This window comes from Camelina sativa, chromosome 6, assembly GCF_000633955.1.
Source record: "Camelina sativa cultivar DH55 chromosome 6, Cs, whole genome shotgun sequence".
Taxonomy (NCBI): Eukaryota; Viridiplantae; Streptophyta; class Magnoliopsida; order Brassicales; family Brassicaceae; genus Camelina; species Camelina sativa.
The window spans coordinates 21,873,787-21,899,477 of NC_025690.1; the positions used below are offsets into that span (position 1 = coordinate 21,873,787).

A 25,691-nucleotide genomic window follows, 5' to 3' on the forward strand; every position below is an offset into this window, starting at 1 on the left:
CCAGAAATAACATAAATCAAATCCTAACTATAATCAAAATGAGGATATGCATTAACCTTATTCCCTAAATAAAAACAAACAATATCGCAATAATATACTCTAAACTTGTGATCCAATAGCCAGCAACAGCCAGCAACAGCCAGCAACAGCCAGTTTATTTTTGCGTAGCCAAGAATATGCCAAGACTTGGTAAACCGCTATGCCAAGAATATTTTCTTTTATAACTTTTTGAAATCCAAAAATTATATTAAGCAAATTTACATAAAATAAAATAATATAGTTGGATATCTATAAATGTATTTTACTTGGTTAAATTCAGAAATATATATTGTTAGTTTGATTAAAAATACTAAAAAAAAATAATGTATATATAGCAAATTAACATATGTAATTTGAACAAAACTACAATATAATTTTGCCAAATGTATGAAAACTAAAATTGTTAAAGTATTTTAGAAAAAGGAAAAAAAAAACAATTGTCCCCGTAGTGTACCATGGGACGGGGTAGATCCTAGTTTAATAAGTATAAAATAAGACTATTAGTGCTAAAAACAGACTATTATGCAACCGAAGATACTGGTATTGCAATAACCTCAATTCGTTTGATAGGATATTTTTTTTTCCTTATATTTTATATTCTCTCCTGATTTTCCTTATATATTTTTTTCTTATATTTTATATTCTCTCCAAGATATGGTATATAGAGCACCAAGATATCATTTCAAGTTGTATCCAGAGTACATGAAACAATAACCAGAATACAGCAATGATCACTTTGTAAGGACATCATCTCAAAAAAGACAAAAACATAACCATAATTGCCTCCTCCGGGTACAAAGCTTTGGACTTCAATTCTAAGGTTCCCATGACTCTGGTTCATACTTTATAAACATCGGTTTTAGCCTAAAATTGACAAAGCTAAACAATATCAAGACCTAGACAGAACAGCAAAATAACGAAAAACTACAAGAGATGCTAGAGCAGTGGTAAGCAAGATACAGGGTGGGATCCGAGATTCGATCTTCCTAAAGATTCTGGAAATCAAGTAGCGTGGTGGCAAGAGTTCTAGATTGTGAAATCCAGATTGGTACCGGAATGTCGTGGGATGAGAAGAAGATGGACGAAGGGAGACCAAGTTCTCGACGGAAGGAGACACAACTTGAATGTCTGGAGAGAGGCAAAGGAGTAAGCTAGTCCGTGGATGATACTTGAACAATCTCTTCTTACTGTCATAGAAGAAAACATTCCCTTGCTTAGAAATCGCCACAGGCCTGAACCACACCCTCGGCGGCCGAGGAGTTGAGATACCCATAAGATCAATAGAATAAACCAAGCTCCATGTTTCTTCCTGTGCATCCAAGCACCTAATCTCCAATGTACAGCCAGACCATGGATTAGCTCTAGCAATAGCCAAACGGTTTTCAAGGTTTACTACTTGGTCAGACTCTGAGCAAAACGGCGGAGGAGGGAATACACGAAACTCTTCAGTGTGAAGATCAAGAGCCAGTACACAAAACTTGTCATGCAGCTCCAACCAGTAAATGGAGCCATTAACACAAGCAGACTTCCTTCTCGCATCAACTTTATAAGGAGGCGGATTCAATAGTCTACGCCATTCTCCAATGCTAACATCAAGAACCTCAGCAAAATGGTTAGGATCGAAGAACATCCTCACTACTTTATAGCTCCTATCAACAATGTCTCTGCCGAAGCCCATCGCCCAAAATGCAGGAAACATATTCCACCAATAACCTAACACATTTGGTTCTTCTAATTCTAAGACTCAAATCACAGAAACAAATCAAATCAAACACTGTAGAGAGCGAGAGAGAGAGAGAGAGAGAGAGAGCAAGAGAGAGAGTTAGTTAACCTGAGGAAAGCTGGTAATCGTAGTAATTGGTGACTGGATCTGGACCGGAAGGGAAACCAACGGATTCTCCGGTTGAGAGGTTCAATACATTGACCCAACCTGGTACGGGGATGCAAACCAAACCGTCACATGTAAGTGAGGGTCGTGTGGCGAGGTCGTCATCGTAATCGCAGTGTGTATAGAACACCTCGATCTCTTCTTCTTCGTCCCCTTCAAATCGCCGCGACTCAGGCCGGTGGTCTACTACTACGGCCGCCAGGATTCTCCGGTTCCTGAGGAGAATTTCTTCAACTAATTCCGGAGGTAAGAAGATCGGCGGCGGCTTACCGGCTTTTTCTTCTCCCATCTCTCTTTTTTTTTCCCTTTCTCCAAGTATCTTTTTGGTAAATATATAATTTATTCGGGGATATTTACGTATTAAATAAACAAAATATATTTTGATTTTATTTAAAAGTATATAAAACTCACTATTAATTAAGTATTTACAACTTAAAATCTTTTCAATATTTTACATAGATTAGAACACTTTTTTTTTTTGGGTTCACACCTTCTTAAAGCTAATCAAAATATAACAATATGTCATATAATATTATATTTAAAAACTAATTAAAATTAAAATTAAAAACAAATAAAGAAACAAAATCGATAAACCTTTTATTAAATAATTTTAAATATTCTAACCCAGAATAGGAATTTTTGATAAAAAAAACAAAATAATCCACAATGAAATTATCTCAAGTCAAATTTAATTTATAAAGGTTCAAACATTAATTTAAATGTCATAACAAAAAAATGGCAAAAGCAAAGAGCGGCGTGTTATTATTATTAGCCGAACAGATCGAATCCCATGTCTCCATCAGACTCATCCGCAGCTTCTTCCTCCACAGCTATCGCATCAGCATGTCCACTTGAATCTCCTCCTGAAACTGGTGCAGCCGTAGCAACCGCAAACTTGCTTGGATCCTGAACCATGCAAAAATTTTACAGTGTAAAATTTACATTTTCATGACTACTCATGACTAATCCCAAAAATCTGAAACGCAAAACGTTAAAGGGACAAACCTTTACGAACTCCTTCACATTCTCTGCCTGAGGGAAAGAATACTCAGTAGCTAAGGCAACAACAAGAGCATTCTTGTAAGCATTGAGGAACATGTGAGGCGCAGCTGCTAAGGTTGGGTAAGAGGCTGCAAGGGAAAGTGCGGTGATCATCGAGACACCAGCTGCAAACTTCTCAACAAGGTCGTCTTCAGTTAGGTTAAGCACTTCAGGGTTAAACACTGAGCCATTATCATAGACTGACTCCACGACAAGGCCATAAGAGAACGGCCTTATTCCGAGCTTGGCTAAAAGCGCAGCCTCGGATGAACCGACTTTGTCACCTTTCTTGATGAGCTCCACGGGGGTTATGATCTCAACCGTACCTTTGTTGATTTTTGTTGGAATGTTAAGCACCTGGAAGAAAGAGGTCTGTGAAGGGTCAAGACCAGTGTTGCCTGGTTGCACAACCACATCAATTGGGGCGACTAAACCTACACGAGCAGGAGCTCCAACCTGTCAAAAACATGACAAGGACTTTCTCATTAAAACATAAATCAATATTCAAACAAAATGAAGGGGAGCTACATAATGTGAGCATAGAGGTTTTGAATGTGTTGCATTTCAAGACAGACCAGAAGGGGTTTTAAATATCAGTTAACAGTACAAGCTGTGGAATAAACCCAATCAATATTCAAATACACAAAAGGGAAACTACAAATTTAGTCTCCTCAAAGCTCAATAAACCAAAATAATATCAATTACCCTATTGAATGTGGCTGCATTAAGCAAGAGAATGCATATGATTCCATTTGATCAAACCCCCAAATGCAAATTTGCACTTTCCAAGCTAATAATCTCGAGCAAGAAAAATCACCAAACTAACCAAATTAGCACTATACTAAAACTTAACAACAACAATAACATTAATGAAGTCAATAAACAAACCTTGTACTTGGCAACCTCTTCACTGACTTCCTTCAAGTCACCTTTGTTGAAGATCAACCCAACATTCCCCTGTTTCATACATTTCAATACCGAACCAAATCAAACTCTCCACTTAACAAAACCATAACTTTCATCAAAGCGAACCAAACACACAAATACCTTATCCAAATGAAAACAACTATCCAAGAGAGAAATGAAACCTGAAGAAGAGGAAGGAGATTGAGAAAACCTTGATTGCCAGTTTTATCAGCATGGATCCTCACAGATCTCTTCATCATTGTGTTCTTCCCCATCAGAACAACCGAATCGCCTCGTAAGCCTTTCCGAATGTTCTGAAGCTGAGTGGATCCAACATTATCAGCCGCAACGACAAGGATCTGAGGGTACTCATTAAGAAGCTGACAAAGCTTCGAATCGTAAACGATCTTTTTCTCCGCCTTTGTTGCTTTCACCGCCATTGCTACTTAAAATGCTAAACTGAATTAGAAAACCTAATTTTGGGGTAATAGCAAAATCGAGGGCCTAGACGAAGCTGGAGCTCGTACAAGGCGGACAGCGAAATGGCGCCGTCTCTTTAACCTCTGTAACTGTTTTTTTTTTTTACGAGTAAGGAGAGAAACAAACAAACAAAACACTGCGCACGATTACGACAGGTTGAAGAGAAGTTTTGGGTTTATATAGTTTCCCGTGTACGGAAGGTTTTAACGATTAGGGTTTAGTTTGTGGGAGGACCTAGATCTAACGGTTTATATTTGTTGGATTTGTGGTAATAAGCGATTATAAGTTGGGCTTGAGATGTGTGTCGAAAGAGCTTTTTAGCCCAATCTTACCATTGGAATAAACGTTGGTGCATAGTGCATACTTTAAATATTCATATTCTTTTTTNTTTTTTTTTTTTTTTTTTGTTAAAAATAAAAAAAAATATTCATATTCTTCTTACACATGCATGTTTGTAATTGTGGATTATCCTTTTTGGCGCAACGCCTTAGAATTCACGGATATGGTTGGATACAGAGCATCATGAAAGTTCATAAAGGACCTTGAGCGTAGAGAGGGTGTGTTGAAATGCAGAACATAACATGGTTCTGTTAGGAGTTGGAAACACTTCGCATGGCTAAACGAACTTTAATTTGTTTATTTCTTTCTCTCTTTTTTTTTTTATGCTTATTTCCTATATATATATATATATATATATATATATATCTTAATCTCATGCATGTTTGAGACGCTAACTTATTTAGCTCATTCGCAATATGAGAACCAATTATATGAAAAAGAATTGAGTGAAGCTGAAGCCTCTACTTTTTTCTTTATGTATTTTCATTTATTTATTATTATTTTATTTTCTATGAGAAAGTTATAAGCCAGCCCAAATATAAACACTACTGAAGAATTTTTAGAGATCAATCGTTAAAGTGTATAAAACAATGAGAAGGCTCGCTTTTTAAAAAGAAGAGCACGATGATGATGACGCTGATGTGTATATAGGATACTCTTTGAATTTAAGCCATGATTGCAATTTTTGTGGATTCTAATGTATTATGCTTTTCATATATGTTTTGCAGTTTGCTCTTGGGAATGAATTCAAACGAAGAAATTAATCTTTAGTCATATTATAATTGTATCCACCACAACTGGCTGATTGTAAAATGATGACAATCAATCGCACAGTTTTACCAAAATTCTCAATAAAGATTTGATAAAGAACAAATATTTTATCCTAACACTTCTTCTAGAAAAAGAGGAAAAGACAAAGAAATATCAACCATCTTGCGCGAATTGGTTGTAATAATGACAATACAAAAAGTTGTAGAAAAGAGCAAAGAAGATAGGGAGTGCTTATTATTTCTTTTATACCCTGCAAATATGTATTAGAAACTAAAAAGTTAAATTAAAAATTAATATTTTAAACGTTAACACAAAACAGTGTAACTCTAGTTAATTCGGTAACTGAAACGAAAAAATTAAGGTGACCATAATGAACGGCGCATCCTCATTTTTGAAAATTATAAATATGACTACACTTCATTTTCTTAAAAAGTTAAACCTGTATTCAGGGAAGAAAGTTTTTCTTTAGGAAAGAAATATAAAATTTTAAAATCAAGAATCCAAAACTTATGGGAAAATTACACTGCGACCTATGAATTATGTGATGTGATTGTATTTTTACAAGTAAATACGAATATTTCTCGATTTTACAATTGATGATACTAAGGTAACAAATATAACAAGAACGGTATCTTTATATTTTTTTATTCTCTGATTTTGACCAAAAACAATCATAAAAAGTATTTCCAAACTCTTGAAACGACTCAGGGACACATTTGAGAAACTGATAAGCTGATAATCTTTCATTTCCTTTCTTATTAATTTCAATTAAGCAAACAAATAAAAGACAAAGAGGAGAGTCAGAGAGATATAGAAGAAAGAAACACAGAGGAACAGAGAGATAATTCTCCCTTCTTTCTTTGTCCTAAAAGGTTCCAAAAATTGTCTTTCCCTCTACGTTTTTTCAATGTAACTTTTATACAAAGTTTTGCTTATAAATGTAGTTAACTTCTTTGTTTAGGTGGAAGAAGCAGCACCATTGTTAGTAGACAAGAGTAATTAGGTAACTGTTCTTCACTCTCTCTTCTTACCTACAGTCACTCATCTTCATATCAATAAATCAATAACATCATTTGGAATTACTTGCATAGAAGATGCAAACTCAAAAAAAGCAGAGTTTCCAAATCTTGTTTGGTTCTTGATTTATGAAGCAGATTTTGAAGATGTCGATTAAGGGAACAGAAGAGGGAATAATGGAGAATGAGACTGAAGAGAGAGGAGATGAGTCAAGCATGAAGAGCTTTCTATGGCATGGTGGTTCTGTTTATGATGCTTGGTTCAGCTGTGCATCGAACCAGGTTCAAATTTAATCAAATTTCACACACTAAAACCATTATATCTTCGGTTCGGTCATGTTATGTATTAAACATACAATTGTAATTTGTTGGCAGGTTGCTCAAGTTTTATTGACACTACCTTATTCATTTTCACAAATGGGAATGGCATCAGGTGTAGTTCTACAGATCCTCTATGGTTTTATGGGAAGTTGGACAGCTTATCTCATCAGTGTTCTCTACGTTGAGTACAGAAGTCGAAAAGAGAAACAAAATGTTAACTTCAACAACCATGTCATTCAGGTTCACACTCACAAAACTCTTATATTCAATCTCCACCGTTAGATTTCTTTAATCCGCGATTGTTATATCTCGTTAAAGCATTAATCGCAGTGGTTCGAAGTGTTAGATGGTTTGCTTGGTCCATATTGGAAAGCAATTGGATTAACATTCAACTGTACATTTCTTCTCTTTGGTTCTGTTATCCAACTCATCGCTTGTGCAAGGTTGGTTTAAGATCTCAATTTTTATTCGATATTAAGTATAACACCATATTTGATTTTTGATTTTAATCGTATGGGTAACAATAATGGACAGTAACATATATTACATAAACGACAAGCTAGACAAGAGGACATGGACTTACATATTCGGAGCATGTTGTGCAACCACAGTGTTCATACCCTCGTTTCACAACTATAGGATATGGTCCTTTCTTGGTCTTGGAATGACCACTTACACCGCTTGGTACCTCACCATCGCGGCTCTTGTACACGGTCAGGTCGAAGGAGTGACTCATTCCGGTCCAACCAAGTTGGTTCTGTATTTCACTGGAGCCACTAATATATTGTACACTTTTGGTGGCCATGCTGTTACGGTGTGAGTATTTCTATAAACCTTCATTGTGTATGTTCGCATTTGTTTCACGTTTGACGTACAAATCATTCGAATTCACAGAGAGATAATGCATGCAATGTGGAGGCCAAGAAAGTTTGAGTACATATATCTGTTGGCTACACTTTATGTCTTCACCTTAACCATTCCATCGGCTATATCTGTCTACTGGGCCTTTGGAGATCAGCTTCTCACACATGCTAATGCTTTCTCCCTCCTTCCTAACTCACCGTGGCGTGATGCTGCAGTTATACTCATGCTCATTCACCAGGTTAGTTTCAAACATTTGTTTATTTTTTTGGGGTTCAATTCTCTTATTTCGGTTTTCAAAATTAGACGTCTGAACCAGGATCTACCAAAAAACAGGTTTGGTTTGAATTTTTTTTGGTGTTTATGTTGTGTGATAATCTCTCTAATGCATGCAGTTTATAACATTCGGGTTCGCGTGCACGCCGCTATATTTCGTGTGGGAGAAAGTGATCGGAATGCATGAGACAAATAGTATTTTGCTACGAGCGGTCACAAGATTGCCTGTGGTGATACCGATTTGGTTTTTAGCCATAATCTTCCCTTTCTTTGGTCCCATTAACTCAGCCGTTGGTGCACTTCTAGTCACGTTCACCGTCTACATTATCCCATCACTCGCTCACATCCTCACTTACCGCTCTGCTTCTTCCCGACTAAACGCTGCGGAGAAGCCACCGGCAGTGATAGGCGGTTGGAGAGGTGCGTATGTGGTGAACGTGGTGGTGGTCGTTTGGGTGTTGGTGGTTGGTTTTGGATTAGGAGGATGGGCGAGTATGACTAATTTCATTAAACAAGTTGATACTTTTGGCCTCTTTGCTAAATGTTATCAGTGTCCTCCTCCACGGCCGCATCACTGACATTTGCTCCGCCCCATTAGACAAGGGAGTGTTTCTGAGCCAACAACAAATTGCTGGGGAATCCATAATGAACAATGATTTTTTTTTTTAAATGATCTTGAAAAGAAAGATAAATGTACGCTTTCCTTTTTTTAGTGTTTTACGCACAATGAACTTTAAATTGTCAACTTGAGATATATATTTAAAAATTCTCTACACTCCCAGTTGCTATTGCAACGATATATTTGTTTTATAATGTTTTCTAACCATGGATAAACAACCTATAGAATCTTGATACTAGTCACAAATTTACAAAAAAGGTATTTTCTCTCCCAGGCACTAATATCGAAACTCCTTTTTTAGACATGTGTTCCGACGCCGGTGAAGTTTCTGCTCACAGGCGTCGGGAGATTCCCTCTACGTTTGGTCTGGAAAACTTCTTTAACGTCACTCAATCTAATGATAGTGACCATAAACTCGTCCAACGGCCTGTCTGTGGATGACCCGTCGATGAACTGTGTGATCACTTGCACCACTCTGCGTATTAGCTTTGGTACCCAAGCTCCCATCGAATCTTTCTCGACTGGTTTGAGCTACCTTTGTGTAGTGTTTTCCTTTTCCTTTATGTTGCTGTACTCTGTGTTCAGCTTCTCTACCTATGCACCTAGGGCTTGTATGAACTTTATTATGTTTGATTGAATGAAAGCAATCTTGTGTGACAAAAAAAAAAATGAGTCACAAATTTCAAATTATATTTAGTTTCTTTTGATCTATACGGATAACGAATTATATATGATCTATATAATCTATTCGAAACTGGAACAAGTAGGAAAAACTATCTATTAAAAATAAAAACACACCCATTCATCTAACCTTTCCACACACACACACACACAAAAAAAAACATAAACGTACTTCTATTTTAATCTCAATTTCTATGTCAAACCTTATAATACAATCATAATTTCTTTTACAGTTGCAAGAAAATTTAGGTGAAATAAAAACCATTAACTAATTATAATTAATAGTGTCATGTTAATTTAAATTCTTGTAACATTATGATTTAATACACTTCAGTCCTATACCCAAAAAAATGAAAATTTTGAGAAATATCGTTTTTACAATACAAATTTTTTCAAAAATGTTCGTTTATTTTCAATTATTCCCTTTTTTTAAATGTTCATTTTTACAAAACCTCTTAGAATATTCTAAGACATTTAGAAAACCTTTAAAATTCTATATCAAACTTTATAAAAGAGATATAATTGGAAATAGGCAACATATGTGGACATTTTTTACAATAGGTATTAAAAAAAGATATTTTTGAAATTCAAAAAAAAATGGAGGTTTGATGTATATCTATAAATACAGTCAGTATAAAGCATAGATGGAAAAAAATATTGTAAAAGAAAACCCTAGAAACACACACTATATTTTAAATGAATCCAGTCTTTTTCACTCACGCCGCTTCGACGATTCGAAAATATCAAATCTTAAAAATATCAGAAGGTCGACAACCGACATCTGAATCATTGAAGATCTTTTCATCGGTAACTCTTACACCTATTCAGTTCATTGTAATTCAAAGTTTTTTTAATAAAATTATCGTCAATTTTGCTTAATAAAAGAACTTTCTCTTTCCGATCCGTAAAACATTTTCTACGTAAAATGATCTGAAAATTTGCCCTATATATATATTTATTTATTTTTTTTAATTTATATTTTCTAATGTATATAGTATTTTATTTGTCTAAATGTCCAAATAAGAAGAATTTGTGGCATGTAAGAGGGTTTATTAAATTTATTCGTAAAACCTGACTGGTAGGTTAGTGGTAGTGTAGTAGTAACTCTTGTTTTAAAAATCTTTGCATAGAATCCATTATGCCACGTAAAATTGTTAGACTCACCCTTTCCGCTTCGATTAATGATTAATCCCATCTAATATTGATTATCCAATTATGTCTGTCTAATTTGATTATAATCTATTTAATCCGATTACTTCTTGCTTAATTTTGTATATATCGATTATTTTTATAGCCAAATATAAATTATATATATATATATTTTGTTATTTAGACATTTAAATTAAAATTTTATGATATTTTATAATAACTAATGTATAAACTTTTAATGAAAATCATAAAATATTCTTAATTTATAAACAATATTATAGTTTTATATTTTATTTGATATTTTTTCTTTTAACATAAGCAGAATTATACATATATTTTAATACTATATATTTTTATTTTATTATTAGTTTAATTAAATAATTCTAAAACTAGTTCTCAATTAGTCACAGTTTAATTTTTGATTTTTTTGATAAACGCTGCTTCCAAATAGCACCTAGCCATTTCTAAAACATCTTAGTAACCGATAAGAAAATGGTTGACTTAAATGAGAAAACAAATATAATAGTTTTATTAAAATTTTCTCGACTATTTTTAATTACTAATTTTGATTATTTTTCGCTTTACAAAGTCGTGAAGAAAAGAAAAAGAAGAAGAAGAAGAAGCATCTTGGGACTTGGGACACGAAGAGGCGATTGGCGGCTTTTTCTTAAGAAACCTACCACCGTCGCACGCCGATTGTATCTTCTCCGCCCGTAAGCTCTCTCTTTCCCTATCAAAATCTGAACGAAACAACTCATCATCACATTGTCATTGTCTGCTGCGTCATGAAGCTGGTGTTTGTGGGTTTTGTTGTGATTCTCTTTAGGTTTAAAATTTTTAGGACATTTTTTATTTATATCTAGTGTTACTGTTTTCGAATTTTGGGGAAAGAGCTGAACTTTTGTTTTGTTTCTTAGTTTGTTCGTCGACAGTTGATTTTGTTGCATAGGTTTGTAATAAACAGACCACTGTTTGGTTGATTTTAACCCAAAGACTAATACTTTTGTCCTCCAATGTCTCAAGAAGCTACAGAGGGATACAAATGGCTCCCAGAGGAAGAAGAAAGGTATAAGCTTTACTGTTTTTTAATTTTTAAAATGCAGGGTAGCTAGTAAAAGGATTATGACCTGTTGGATCATATAGTTTTTAGAGAGTATAGTGAAAAAGTAAGAGAAAAGCATAGGCATAGACATTAGAGTAGAATAACTATGGAGATAAAGGAGAGAATTAGTGATTTGATATCTTAATAGACTTAATGATTTTCAGAAGAGTGAGGTGGTGGTTTGTTTCGTTTGTTCAAATGATTCTCAGGGAGAAATAGAACCATGTCTGATGGGTCTTTCTTCTTGTTTGTTTCCTTCTATGAGTGTCTCTCTTTTCTATGGTTTCAAATTGCTACTTCTCTTTCCCCTTCTTGCAGAAGGCTGGATTGATGCGAGAGGATGCAGCACGAGACCGCATGAGAGATCTTGGGTTTCAGGAGCGTGTCATCACTCAGAGTATTAAGGAATTGCTCGAGGTTTGTTCAGGATCTCCTTTTTTTCCTTCGTTGATAACACATTTACCTTGAAACTTTGAAAATAAGGCTTATACCCAGTTTGGGTTTCAGGTCTATGGTGAAGACCAATGGTTTTTGATTGAAGATGAAAGCTATGCTTCCCTCCTTTCTATTTGTCTTGAAAAGCAAGAGAAAGTAAACCAACAACTGGCTGTGGTACAAGCCAACCAATTGCCTGGGAATCAAAATGAAGAGATGGCTGAGGATCAGAACCAAGAAATAGCTGGGAAAGAACAACCTAACCAACTGGTTCAAGAACAAGAAGAAGAAAATGTGATTTGTTGCTTCATTGTTGTGATTCGTGTTGCTTGCATGATGAGTAACTATTACTGGTTTCTTGAACTTGGTATACCCAGATGCTACTTAACTTGGAGCATGATCCATCTTTTGTAATACAGGAGCAGGAGCAGGTGCAGGACATGGATGTTGAGCATGAAAGAGACCAAGCTCATGAGTTATCAATCACTAGCGAAGCAGTCATGGACCCATCATCTGCAAATGTGATTTGTTGCTTCATTGTTGTGATTCGTGTTGCTTGCATGATCAGAAACTATTACTGGTTTCTTGAACTTGGTATATCCAGGTGCTATTTAACTTGCAGTATGATCCATCTTTTGTAATACAGGAGCAGGAGCTGGTGCAGGACATGGATGTTGAGCATGGAAGAGACCAAGCTCATGAGTTATCAATCACTAGCGAAGCAGTCATAGACCCATCATCTGCAACTTTTCATTTGGGAGAAGCATCAGCAGATTTTGCATCATGTCCTGTTGAAGGTAGTAAAAGCTTTTACTCATTGCCATTAACAATCTCAACACATGAAACATTCTTCTACTGAGGTCGAAATAATTTATTAGGTGTCGAGAATCTTCACTGTGGATGGCTAAGTGAGGAGGAGGAAGAGACGGATCCAAAGGAGAAGGAGACGGAACCAAAGGAGGATAGTGATGGTGATGATGATGAGATCATTAGACTAACTCCAGAACCTCTTTGTGAAGAACTAAAAGAGCTTCTCATGGAAGTACGTGGACAGAAGAGGAGGAGGAGAGAAACGAGGTGGGACAAGTAAAGGAATCATGAGCTCCTGTAATTAGAATTGAAATACATATTAGGAAGCTAAGTAGTAACTACTAAACTCTAGCAAGTTAGTATTGGGGGTAAACAGGTGAAAGGACCCATCTTGGCATCTTTGGGTGGGTCTTCTCGAGATATTATTGGTTTTTAATATAAGTAATTGATGAACTTGAAATGCAAATTTTCTTTATCACTTACTTGTATCAGTACCAATATTATACCCTGAAACCCACTTATCCAAAGTAAAAGTAGTAAACCGAATAGCCTTAAAAGTTGGACCAAATCTGAAAGTCGGTTTAATTGCAAATATCCCTTCTAGGTGTATATGCAAAAGAACCAAAATCAATAGGAGCTTGATTAACACATTAGGTGACAAGGTTGGGTCGAGTGAATGAAGCATTTTATTTCGTTCGTAAGCACAAGTGGTCAGCCGTTCAATGTTTTTTTCTTCCTTTTTTTTTTTTTTTTAAGAATTAAATGAATTTTTCGTTCACTTCCATTTATTGTAAAAGTTGGAAGTAAGTGAACGGTTGAGTGATTATTAACGAAATAAAATGCATCCTTCACTCAACCCAAACTTGTCATCTAATGTGTTAGTCAAACTATATTGCATAAACGTTTATTTGTGAAAAAAAAAATTCAGTTAGTCAAACTATATTGCATTAACGTTTATTTATTCCAAGTTTCACTCTTAACACTAATTTAGAAAAAACATATTTTCAAATAGCACTATTATTTCAACCTAAAATGCAGTGATAAGTATGGACTAATATCAGAGTTTAACATTTTCCTTTTATCTACATAATAAATATTGAAATGTATAATGTATGTTTTTATTCTACAATAGCAAAACTTTATGTTTAATTGCATACTTAAATACAACTAGTTATCTAGTTAATTTTCTACTTAAGGAATTAGTTTATTTAGTTAATTTTAGAAATCTCTCACATTAGATGAACATATAATGACAAAATTGTTATTTTCTCTACAAAATTAATCCACACATTTGTTACCGTTTTTCCGGTAAACAAAAAAATATTTTTTTTTTCTAACACGTTGTTCCCGCCAGATTCTAATCAGATCAAACATAGCCTGTTGTAAACAAAAATGTAATTGTGTTTGTTACCGTTTTTTAAATAGAAAATAATCTTTATCTACTTTAAACATCGTTTCCACTCATTAAATATACGGTGTTGCAAATGGAAACACTTATTTATGACGATCGATTTATTTTCTAACACGTCGTTTCCGCCAGATTCTAATCGAATTAAACATAGCGTGTTGTAAACAAAAAAGTAATTGTTACAGTTTTTTTTCAAATATAAAAATAATATTTATCTACTTCATCGTTTCAGCTCATCAAATATACCGTGTTGTAAATGGAAATGCTTATTTATGGAGATCGATTAAAATAGATAATAGCAAGACTAAATTAAAAAAAAAATAAGAAAGTCAATTATAGAATTTACACTATATCTTTTATTTGACTACAAAATTTGTGGGTTTGCAATCCTTTATTCTTCTAGAACTTTTTTTTTTTTTTTGTCAAAATATGATCTTGTATTTGGAAAGATATTTGTTTAATCATTTATCACCATAATTGCATTTCCCCAAGTGTTATTTATTATTAATCGTGTGACAAAGAAAGAGAAGAGAAAATAAAATTGACATCTTTAGGTAACTGAAAAATTTCCCCCTATGCATGCAAATGCAATTGTGGGTTTATAAAGACGGAAGCTTTGGAGAGACTGAAGAACAAAAAGATTTTGGGAGAGAAGAAAAAAAAGAAGAAGCAAAGCAGTGTCACTCAAAACCTTCTTTCTCTCACAATTTCTACTTTCTGGGTCTCTCTCTCAGTTCCGCCATTTTCACTCTCTCTCTCTCTCTCACTCAGATTCCTCCCTCTTTTAAAAACCCTTGTCTCCCCGACCCGTTGTTTCCGTCTCTTCTCCGGGTTCAGGAACCAAACCGGGTCAAATCCTCTGCTGAAATCGTCGATTCTTAGGTATTTCTTTTTACCCAACTCGTTTCTTTTGATGTTTGCCGGAAAAACAAAGCTCGATCATGACTTCGTTATGTGTGTGTTTTTGGGGTTTTTGTGGGTTTGTTGTGGTTTGAAATGTAGGTTTGAAATTTCGGATTTTTTGGTTTGCTATGTGTTACTACTGCTTGGATTTCGTGGAAACGAGTGGAAAAATTGTTTCTTTTCCAGATTTGAGAAGTTGTTCTTCGATTTTTGTTTTTTTTGGTTCAAAGACTCGATTTTTATTTGGAAATTTATGGGTTTTCTCAAGTTAAATAACTCAAATGTCTTTATTTCTCTGTTGCTTTACATCTGCCAACTTCTAACTCGGTTTTGTTTGTGTTTGGTTTCAATTTTTAGGGTTTTGTGTCATGGAGGAAGAATCTTCTTCATCAGAAATGCTAGAAGGAGAGATTGTTGGAATCACATTTGGTCTTGCAAGTAACCATGAGATTGTAAGTTATAAGAGTTATACTCTCTGGACTTGATCCATTTTGTTTTGCATCTTTCTACCTACCCTCCAAGGATTCGAAGAATTTTGGTTCCAAGAGTGATAAAAAGTTGCATGTACGGCTTTGTTCATCATTAGTTTTTCAGAACTAAGGATTGCGAATAGCCAAAACCCTCTATGTTTTGGTTATGCTTTGCTTGGCACTAAATTCATGAATTTTAGTATAATCCTACTCAGCTCTGTGTAATGCTAAGTGCTACACTTTTGCATATATATGTTGTTCTGCGATATACCCTCTGCCACTCTTCTATTTCTCACTGGACTTTAATTCTTTGTTGCAGTGTGTAGCATCGATTAGTGAATCTTCAATCAATCATGCCAGTCAACTCTCTAACCCCTTCTTGGGGTTGCCTCTGGAGTTTGGCAGGTGTGAATCGTGCGGTGCGACAGAGCCAGATAAATGTGAAGGTAATCCAGTTCTGTATTTCCTATATTTTTCTTCTGCCATTGTTTGTTGGAATACTTCTTCAGGTATCGATCTTTGTTTCTACATGTTCAGGTCATTTTGGTTATATTCAGCTTCCAGTGCCAATATACCATCCTGCTCATGTTAATGAACTGAAACAAATGCTGAGCCTTCTGTGCTTGAAATGTCTGAAGATAAAGAAGGCAAAGGTATTACCTCGTTGAGTTTTCTTAAAGTCCATGTGATATGATTTTGTAAAATCTTTCATAAACCATATAAAATCTCGACCAATGTTTTTCACCTTTCTGAGTACAGAGCACAAGTGGTGGTCTGGCGGAGCGCTTATTAGGTGTCTGTTGTGAGGTGAGTAATGCCATATACATTCTGATTGTTTCCTTTTACCTGAAAAGGAAGTTGTTAAATGTTTCTTATGGGACCATATACATTCTGATTGTTCAGCATTTAGTTAGTTGTCCAAGTTTTCCGTCAACTAGTTGCATATAGTAATTGTGCTTCTTTTGATCCATTCAATGAAAGTAACAATAATTAATTATTGCGAAGCAGTAGTTATTGGTATTTTTGTGGCACCACGAAACATTAACTGGTTATATGTATTATTGCTGAACGTCTTGGATTTTTAACTACTGAGTTATTGTATTAGGAAGCTTCAAACATATCAATCAGAGATAGATCATCGGATGGGGCCTCATATCTAGAACTGAAGCTCCCATCTAGGTCAAGACTGCAGGCGGGTTGCTGGAATTTCCTGGAAAGATATGGTTACCGCTATGGAAGCAACTATACGCGGCCCCTGCTGGCAAGAGAGGTTTTTTACTTTCTTCTTCGTGCTTATGTTTCTGTTTATGGTTACATTCTTTTTGTTTGTTTAAATTCATTCTCTATTTTAAAGATGTTTTGTCTCTGGAACCTGATGATTATGTTCTTTCCATGTCCTTTTCCATATGCTGGGAAAACAAATAGGTAAAGGAAATTCTAAGACGGATCCCTGAAGAAACAAAAAAGAAACTCACAGCAAAGGGACATATTCCTCAAGAAGGATACATAATAGAATATCTTCCAGTCCCGCCTAACTGTTTGTCAGTGCCAGATGTTTCTGATGGTTTCAGCTCCATGTCANTGTATTTGGAAAGATATTTGTTTAATCATTTATCACCATAATTGCATTTCCCCAAGTGTTATTTATTATTAATCGTGTGACAAAGAAAGAGAAGAGAAAATAAAATTGACATCTTTAGGTAACTGAAAAATTTCCCCCTATGCATGCAAATGCAATTGTGGGTTTATAAAGACGGAAGCTTTGGAGAGACTGAAGAACAAAAAGATTTTGGGAGAGAAGAAAAAAAAGAAGAAGCAAAGCAGTGTCACTCAAAACCTTCTTTCTCTCACAATTTCTACTTTCTGGGTCTCTCTCTCAGTTCCGCCATTTTCACTCTCTCTCTCTCTCTCACTCAGATTCCTCCCTCTTTTAAAAACCCTTGTCTCCCCGACCCGTTGTTTCCGTCTCTTCTCCGGGTTCAGGAACCAAACCGGGTCAAATCCTCTGCTGAAATCGTCGATTCTTAGGTATTTCTTTTTACCCAACTCGTTTCTTTTGATGTTTGCCGGAAAAACAAAGCTCGATCATGACTTCGTTATGTGTGTGTTTTTGGGGTTTTTGTGGGTTTGTTGTGGTTTGAAATGTAGGTTTGAAATTTCGGATTTTTTGGTTTGCTATGTGTTACTACTGCTTGGATTTCGTGGAAACGAGTGGAAAAATTGTTTCTTTTCCAGATTTGAGAAGTTGTTCTTCGATTTTTGTTTTTTTTGGTTCAAAGACTCGATTTTTATTTGGAAATTTATGGGTTTTCTCAAGTTAAATAACTCAAATGTCTTTATTTCTCTGTTGCTTTACATCTGCCAACTTCTAACTCGGTTTTGTTTGTGTTTGGTTTCAATTTTTAGGGTTTTGTGTCATGGAGGAAGAATCTTCTTCATCAGAAATGCTAGAAGGAGAGATTGTTGGAATCACATTTGGTCTTGCAAGTAACCATGAGATTGTAAGTTATAAGAGTTATACTCTCTGGACTTGATCCATTTTGTTTTGCATCTTTCTACCTACCCTCCAAGGATTCGAAGAATTTTGGTTCCAAGAGTGATAAAAAGTTGCATGTACGGCTTTGTTCATCATTAGTTTTTCAGAACTAAGGATTGCGAATAGCCAAAACCCTCTATGTTTTGGTTATGCTTTGCTTGGCACTAAATTCATGAATTTTAGTATAATCCTACTCAGCTCTGTGTAATGCTAAGTGCTACACTTTTGCATATATATGTTGTTCTGCGATATACCCTCTGCCACTCTTCTATTTCTCACTGGACTTTAATTCTTTGTTGCAGTGTGTAGCATCGATTAGTGAATCTTCAATCAATCATGCCAGTCAACTCTCTAACCCCTTCTTGGGGTTGCCTCTGGAGTTTGGCAGGTGTGAATCGTGCGGTGCGACAGAGCCAGATAAATGTGAAGGTAATCCAGTTCTGTATTTCCTATATTTTTCTTCTGCCATTGTTTGTTGGAATACTTCTTCAGGTATCGATCTTTGTTTCTACATGTTCAGGTCATTTTGGTTATATTCAGCTTCCAGTGCCAATATACCATCCTGCTCATGTTAATGAACTGAAACAAATGCTGAGCCTTCTGTGCTTGAAATGTCTGAAGATAAAGAAGGCAAAGGTATTACCTCGTTGAGTTTTCTTAAAGTCCATGTGATATGATTTTGTAAAATCTTTCATAAACCATATAAAATCTCGACCAATGTTTTTCACCTTTCTGAGTACAGAGCACAAGTGGTGGTCTGGCGGAGCGCTTATTAGGTGTCTGTTGTGAGGTGAGTAATGCCATATACATTCTGATTGTTTCCTTTTACCTGAAAAGGAAGTTGTTAAATGTTTCTTATGGGACCATATACATTCTGATTGTTCAGCATTTAGTTAGTTGTCCAAGTTTTCCGTCAACTAGTTGCATATAGTAATTGTGCTTCTTTTGATCCATTCAATGAAAGTAACAATAATTAATTATTGCGAAGCAGTAGTTATTGGTATTTTTGTGGCACCACGAAACATTAACTGGTTATATGTATTATTGCTGAACGTCTTGGATTTTTAACTACTGAGTTATTGTATTAGGAAGCTTCAAACATATCAATCAGAGATAGATCATCGGATGGGGCCTCATATCTAGAACTGAAGCTCCCATCTAGGTCAAGACTGCAGGCGGGTTGCTGGAATTTCCTGGAAAGATATGGTTACCGCTATGGAAGCAACTATACGCGGCCCCTGCTGGCAAGAGAGGTTTTTTACTTTCTTCTTCGTGCTTATGTTTCTGTTTATGGTTACATTCTTTTTGTTTGTTTAAATTCATTCTCTATTTTAAAGATGTTTTGTCTCTGGAACCTGATGATTATGTTCTTTCCATGTCCTTTTCCATATGCTGGGAAAACAAATAGGTAAAGGAAATTCTAAGACGGATCCCTGAAGAAACAAAAAAGAAACTCACAGCAAAGGGACATATTCCTCAAGAAGGATACATAATAGAATATCTTCCAGTCCCGCCTAACTGTTTGTCAGTGCCAGATGTTTCTGATGGTTTCAGCTCCATGTCAGTGGTAAGCCAGTTGACACTAAAATCCTGTGTTGAGTTTATTGAATGCTTTGGATTATGTTGTAACTCCTGGATTTGTCTCATTCTTTTTTCCAGGATCCTTCCAGAATTGAGCTAAAAGACGTTCTTAAGAAAGTGATAGCCATAACAAGCTCTAGGTCTGGCGAGACAAACTTTGAGTCGCATCAAGCTGAAGCCAATGGAATGTTTAAAGTGGCAGATACTTATCTGCAGGTTAGAGGTACTGCCAAAGCAACAAGAAACATTGACATGAGATACGGGGTGTCTAAGATCTCGGATAGTTCATCTTCAAAAGCTTGGACAGAAAAAATGAGAACACTTTTCATCCGAAAGGGTTCAGGTTTCTCTTCCCGTAGCGTTATCACTGGAGATGCGTACAGAGATGTGAATGAGGTAGGCATCCCAATTGAAATTGCGCGNGAAATGTAGGTTTGAAATTTCGGATTTTTTGGTTTGCTATGTGTTACTACTGCTTGGATTTCGTGGAAACGAGTGGAAAAATTGTTTCTTTTCCAGATTTGAGAAGTTGTTCTTCGATTTTTGTTTTTTTTGGTTCAAAGACTCGATTTTTATTTGGAAATTTATGGGTTTTCTCAAGTTAAATAACTCAAATGTCTTTATTTCTCTGTTGCTTTACATCTGCCAACTTCTAACTCGGTTTTGTTTGTGTTTGGTTTCAATTTTTAGGGTTTTGTGTCATGGAGGAAGAATCTTCTTCATCAGAAATGCTAGAAGGAGAGATTGTTGGAATCACATTTGGTCTTGCAAGTAACCATGAGATTGTAAGTTATAAGAGTTATACTCTCTGGACTTGATCCATTTTGTTTTGCATCTTTCTACCTACCCTCCAAGGATTCGAAGAATTTTGGTTCCAAGAGTGATAAAAAGTTGCATGTACGGCTTTGTTCATCATTAGTTTTTCAGAACTAAGGATTGCGAATAGCCAAAACCCTCTATGTTTTGGTTATGCTTTGCTTGGCACTAAATTCATGAATTTTAGTATAATCCTACTCAGCTCTGTGTAATGCTAAGTGCTACACTTTTGCATATATATGTTGTTCTGCGATATACCCTCTGCCACTCTTCTATTTCTCACTGGACTTTAATTCTTTGTTGCAGTGTGTAGCATCGATTAGTGAATCTTCAATCAATCATGCCAGTCAACTCTCTAACCCCTTCTTGGGGTTGCCTCTGGAGTTTGGCAGGTGTGAATCGTGCGGTGCGACAGAGCCAGATAAATGTGAAGGTAATCCAGTTCTGTATTTCCTATATTTTTCTTCTGCCATTGTTTGTTGGAATACTTCTTCAGGTATCGATCTTTGTTTCTACATGTTCAGGTCATTTTGGTTATATTCAGCTTCCAGTGCCAATATACCATCCTGCTCATGTTAATGAACTGAAACAAATGCTGAGCCTTCTGTGCTTGAAATGTCTGAAGATAAAGAAGGCAAAGGTATTACCTCGTTGAGTTTTCTTAAAGTCCATGTGATATGATTTTGTAAAATCTTTCATAAACCATATAAAATCTCGACCAATGTTTTTCACCTTTCTGAGTACAGAGCACAAGTGGTGGTCTGGCGGAGCGCTTATTAGGTGTCTGTTGTGAGGTGAGTAATGCCATATACATTCTGATTGTTTCCTTTTACCTGAAAAGGAAGTTGTTAAATGTTTCTTATGGGACCATATACATTCTGATTGTTCAGCATTTAGTTAGTTGTCCAAGTTTTCCGTCAACTAGTTGCATATAGTAATTGTGCTTCTTTTGATCCATTCAATGAAAGTAACAATAATTAATTATTGCGAAGCAGTAGTTATTGGTATTTTTGTGGCACCACGAAACATTAACTGGTTATATGTATTATTGCTGAACGTCTTGGATTTTTAACTACTGAGTTATTGTATTAGGAAGCTTCAAACATATCAATCAGAGATAGATCATCGGATGGGGCCTCATATCTAGAACTGAAGCTCCCATCTAGGTCAAGACTGCAGGCGGGTTGCTGGAATTTCCTGGAAAGATATGGTTACCGCTATGGAAGCAACTATACGCGGCCCCTGCTGGCAAGAGAGGTTTTTTACTTTCTTCTTCGTGCTTATGTTTCTGTTTATGGTTACATTCTTTTTGTTTGTTTAAATTCATTCTCTATTTTAAAGATGTTTTGTCTCTGGAACCTGATGATTATGTTCTTTCCATGTCCTTTTCCATATGCTGGGAAAACAAATAGGTAAAGGAAATTCTAAGACGGATCCCTGAAGAAACAAAAAAGAAACTCACAGCAAAGGGACATATTCCTCAAGAAGGATACATAATAGAATATCTTCCAGTCCCGCCTAACTGTTTGTCAGTGCCAGATGTTTCTGATGGTTTCAGCTCCATGTCAGTGGTAAGCCAGTTGACACTAAAATCCTGTGTTGAGTTTATTGAATGCTTTGGATTATGTTGTAACTCCTGGATTTGTCTCATTCTTTTTTCCAGGATCCTTCCAGAATTGAGCTAAAAGACGTTCTTAAGAAAGTGATAGCCATAACAAGCTCTAGGTCTGGCGAGACAAACTTTGAGTCGCATCACGCTGAAGCCAATGGAATGTTTAGAGTGGTGGATACCTATCTGCAGGTTAGGGGTACTGCCAAAGCAACAAGAAACATTGACATGAGATACGGGGTGTCTAAGATCTCGGATAGTTCATCTTCAAAAGCTTGGACAGAAAAAATGAGAACACTTTTCATCCGAAAGGGTTCAGGTTTCTCTTCCCGTAGCGTCATCACTGGAGATGCGTACAGAGATGTAAATGAGGTAGGCATCCCAATTGAAATTGCGCAGAGAATCACTTTTGAGGAAAGGGTTAGTGTCCACAACATAACTTATCTACAAGAGTTAGTAGACAACAAGTTGTGTTTGAGTTATACTCAAGGTTCTACGACCTATTCTTTAAGGGATGGATCCAAGTCGCACACTGTGCTTAAACCTGGGCAGGTTGTTCATCGCAGGGTCATGGATGGGGATGTTGTGTTTATCAACCGACCCCCGACGACACATAAGCATTCTCTTCAAGCGCTTCGGGTGTATGTTCATGAAGATAACACCGTGAAGATTAACCCTCTGATGTGTAGTCCCCTCAGTGCTGATTTTGATGGTGATTGTGTCCATCTGTTCTACCCACAGTCACTTAGTGCTAAGGCAGAGGTTATGGAGCTCTTCTCTGTGGAGAAGCAACTGCTTAGCTCCCATACTGGACAGCTGATTTTGCAGATGGGTTGTGATTCTTTACTGTCTTTGAGGGTTATGCTGGAGCGGGTGTTTCTGGACAAGGCAACTGCTCAACAGTTAGCTATGTATGGCTCTCTGTCTCTGCCACCACCAGCACTAAGGAAGTCCAGTAAATCTGGCCCAGCTTGGACAGTTTTTCAGATTCTACAGCTTGCCTTTCCAGAGCGTCTGACCTGCAAAGGTGACAGATTCATGGTTGATGGAAGTGATTTGCTGAGGTTTGATTTCGGGGTTGATGCGATGGCATCCATCATCAATGGCATTGTAACTTCAATCTTTCTGGAGAAGGGTCCAAAGGAGGCACTTGGATTCTTCGATTCGCTACAACCTCTTTTGATGGAAAGTCTTTTTGCTGAGGGGTTTAGTGTAAGTTTGGAAGACTTATCCATGTCTAGGGCAGACATGGATGTGATTCACAACCTAATAATCCGGGAGATTTCACCCATGGTGTCTCGGTTGAGATTATCATATGAAGATGAATTGCAACTAGAGAACAGCATCCACAAAGTGAAGGAAGTGGCTGCTAACTTTATGCTGAAGTCATATTCCATGCGGAACTTGATCGACATCAAGAGTAACTCAGCAATCAACAAGCTGGTGCAGCAGACAGGCTTCTTGGGTCTTCAGCTTTCTGACAAGAAGAAATTCTACACGAAGACTCTGGTAGAGGACATGGCTCTCTTTTGTAAGAGACAGTACGGCAGGATTTCTTCATCTGGCGATTTTGGAATAGTGAAGGGCTGCTTCTTTCATGGGCTGGATCCGTATGAAGAGATGGCTCATTCAATTGCAGCAAGGGAGGTTATTGTTCGCTCTTCAAGGGGGTTAGCTGAGCCTGGAACTCTCTTTAAGAATCTGATGGCTGTTCTTCGGGATATCGTAATTACAAACGATGGAACTGTAAGAAACACCTGTAGTAACTCAGTCGTCCAGTTCAAATATGGAGTTGATTCTGAACATGGACATCAAGGTATTTTTGAGGCGGGAGAACCTGTTGGAGTATTGGCAGCTACTGCCATGTCAAATCCTGCGTATAAGGCAGTGCTTGATTCCACTCCAAATAGTAATTCATCATGGGAGCTAATGAAGGTATAGCAATATCAAAGCTGCCTCCTTAATACAGCTTTGATCATCTGTATTGTTGTATAATTGTTTTCTGTATTTGTCCTTTTCCCAGGAAGTTCTGCTCTGCAAAGTCAATTTCCAAAACACTACTAATGATCGGCGCGTAATCCTATATTTAAATGAATGCCATTGTGGAAAAAGGTTTTGCCAGGAAAATGCTGCTTACACAGTCAGGAACAAGCTGAAGAAAGTTAGTCTTAAAGATACTGCAGTGGAATTCCTCGTCGAGTAAGAATTGGGTTTTACTTTCGTATGTTGCTCTGTTAATTTTTGTTTTTTTCGGTTTTACTAAACCTCTTTGCAATATGCTTTCTGTTTACTTGCATGCAGATACAGAAAGCAACAAACTATATCAGAAATTTTTGGAATTGATTCATGCCTACATGGCCATATTCATCTTAATAAGGTTTGAATTCTGGTTCTTTTACTGTTGAATCTTTATGAAAGCCTTTACCTGTCATAGAAACACTTTACCTATTATCCTTTTCTTGCTGTGTAATTGGTGTTTTTGGTTTACTAGACATTGTTGCAAGATTGGAACATCAGTATGCAGGATATCCTTCAAAAGTGTGAGGATGTAATTAATTCACTAGGACAAAAGAAAAAGAAGAAAGCTACTGACGACTTCAAGAGAACAAGTTTGTCTGTCAGGTTTGTACAATGATTCGCTTTTCCTCTGAATGTCGTCTTTTGTTGAATGTTATGCATAATTTTTCCAGAAGCAAGTCTGATGTTGATTTCTAGGTTTCCAGTTATTTTCTTTCCATTTTGTTGTTTCATATCATTATGTCTACATGTTTAACTTTATTTTCTGTTAATTAATTGTAATTATCTATTCTTCAATGAACAGTGAGTGCTGCTCTTTCCGAGATCCTTGTGGGAGCAAAGATTCAGATATGCCTTGTTTGATGTTCTCCTACAATGCCACCGATCCTGATCTAGAAAGAATTCTTGATGTTCTTTGCAATACAATTTACCCGGTTCTGCTGGATACAGTGATCAAAGGTACTTGAATAACACTTTCATTTTTGTTTATTTCTCTTGTTTCCGTTCCAGTCGGTTTCTTCTTTGATGGGGGTGCAATGTATATGAAAGAGTCTTCCTTGCAAAATTTTCTAGTTATATGGCTTGCAAAATTTTGTTATTTGCCAGAAGTTTAATGAACCAAAATATTTTCTCAACTAGTCTGATTGATTTGTCCTCCAAGTTGTGATCGAAATTCTGTGCTATTAAGAAAGACTATGTTTTAGTAAGATTTCTAGATAAATGTTTTTNGGAAGTTCTGCTCTGCAAAGTCAATTTCCAAAACACTACTAATGATCGGCGCGTAGTCCTATATTTAAATGAATGCCATTGTGGAAAAAGGTTTTGCCAGGAAAATGCTGCTTACACAGTCAGGAACAAGCTGAAGAAAGTTAGTCTTAAAGATACTGCAGTGGAATTCCTCGTCGAGTAAGAATTGGGTTTTACTTTCGTATGTTGCTCTGTTAATTTTTGTTTTTTTTTTCGGTTTTACTAAACCTCTTTGCAATCTGCTTTCTGTTTACTTGCATGCAGATACAGAAAGCAACAAACTATATCAGAAATTTTTGGAATTGATTCATGCCTACATGGCCATATTCATCTTAATAAGGTTTGAATTCTGGTTCTTTTACTGTTGAAT

The 25,691-nt window shown here is 36.2% G+C and overlaps 5 protein-coding genes across 10 annotated transcripts in view; 3 read left to right on the forward strand and 2 right to left on the reverse strand.

The window, feature by feature from the left end:
• LOC104792846 (F-box/LRR-repeat protein At2g43260-like) lies at positions 695–2,237 on the reverse strand. 2 transcript variants are annotated; one of them, XM_010519087.2, is made up of 2 exons: positions 1,871–2,237; positions 695–1,752 (listed from the first exon to the last, which is right to left on the reverse strand). In XM_010519087.2, the coding sequence occupies exons 1-2, from the start codon at positions 2,214–2,216 to the stop codon at positions 929–931; spliced, it is 1,170 nt and encodes a 389-aa protein (XP_010517389.1). In that variant the 5' UTR covers positions 2,217–2,237; the 3' UTR covers positions 695–928. The 2 variants fall into 2 exon arrangements, with proteins under 2 accessions (XP_010517389.1, XP_010517388.1); XM_010519086.2 differs by having other exon boundaries at positions 695–1,776.
• Positions 2,528–4,553, reverse strand: LOC104792847 (60S acidic ribosomal protein P0-1-like). Its single transcript, XM_010519088.1, has 4 exons — positions 4,057–4,553; positions 3,857–3,925; positions 2,933–3,424; positions 2,528–2,833 (listed from the first exon to the last, which is right to left on the reverse strand). Exons 1-4 carry the CDS (start codon positions 4,312–4,314, stop codon positions 2,696–2,698), a joined length of 957 nt encoding a protein of 318 aa, XP_010517390.1. The 5' UTR covers positions 4,315–4,553; the 3' UTR covers positions 2,528–2,695.
• Positions 6,168–8,711, forward strand: LOC104792848 (auxin transporter-like protein 1). 2 transcript variants are annotated; one of them, XM_010519090.2, is made up of 8 exons: positions 6,168–6,336; positions 6,426–6,467; positions 6,616–6,762; positions 6,856–7,041; positions 7,132–7,244; positions 7,336–7,617; positions 7,696–7,903; positions 8,058–8,711. In XM_010519090.2, exons 3-8 carry the CDS (start codon positions 6,628–6,630, stop codon positions 8,514–8,516), a joined length of 1,383 nt encoding a protein of 460 aa, XP_010517392.1. In that variant the 5' UTR covers positions 6,168–6,336; positions 6,426–6,467; positions 6,616–6,627; the 3' UTR covers positions 8,517–8,711. The 2 variants fall into 2 exon arrangements, with proteins under 2 accessions (XP_010517392.1, XP_010517391.1); XM_010519089.2 differs by having other exon boundaries at positions 6,619–6,762.
• LOC104792849 (rho GTPase-activating protein gacV-like) lies at positions 10,971–13,209 on the forward strand. 4 transcript variants are annotated; one of them, XM_010519091.2, is made up of 7 exons: positions 10,971–11,100; positions 11,411–11,453; positions 11,808–11,906; positions 11,997–12,218; positions 12,344–12,445; positions 12,571–12,721; positions 12,803–13,209. In XM_010519091.2, exons 2-7 carry the CDS (start codon positions 11,430–11,432, stop codon positions 13,012–13,014), a joined length of 810 nt encoding a protein of 269 aa, XP_010517393.1. In that variant the 5' UTR covers positions 10,971–11,100; positions 11,411–11,429; the 3' UTR covers positions 13,015–13,209. The 4 variants fall into 4 exon arrangements, with proteins under 4 accessions (XP_010517393.1, XP_010517395.1, XP_010517394.1 ...); XM_010519093.2 differs by having other exon boundaries at positions 10,975–11,100; positions 11,811–11,906; XM_010519092.2 differs by having other exon boundaries at positions 10,975–11,100; positions 11,414–11,453.
• The window catches only part of LOC104699339 (DNA-directed RNA polymerase V subunit 1-like), a 9,542-nt gene continuing 4,168 nt past the window's right edge, over positions 20,318–25,691 (forward strand). Inside the window, exons 1-14 of the mRNA XM_010414657.2 lie at positions 20,318–20,417; positions 20,755–20,881; positions 20,973–21,088; positions 21,195–21,242; positions 21,541–21,705; positions 21,861–22,019; positions 22,112–23,992; positions 24,081–24,256; positions 24,359–24,434; positions 24,549–24,679; positions 24,879–25,033; positions 25,085–25,112; positions 25,394–25,480; positions 25,586–25,661. Coding sequence (XP_010412959.1) covers positions 20,334–20,417; positions 20,755–20,881; positions 20,973–21,088; positions 21,195–21,242; positions 21,541–21,705; positions 21,861–22,019; positions 22,112–23,992; positions 24,081–24,256; positions 24,359–24,434; positions 24,549–24,679; positions 24,879–25,033; positions 25,085–25,112; positions 25,394–25,480; positions 25,586–25,661 — 3,309 coding nt within the window. The 5' untranslated portion in view covers positions 20,318–20,333. The remainder of the gene's footprint in view (positions 20,418–20,754; positions 20,882–20,972; positions 21,089–21,194; positions 21,243–21,540; positions 21,706–21,860; positions 22,020–22,111; positions 23,993–24,080; positions 24,257–24,358; positions 24,435–24,548; positions 24,680–24,878; positions 25,034–25,084; positions 25,113–25,393; positions 25,481–25,585; positions 25,662–25,691) is intronic.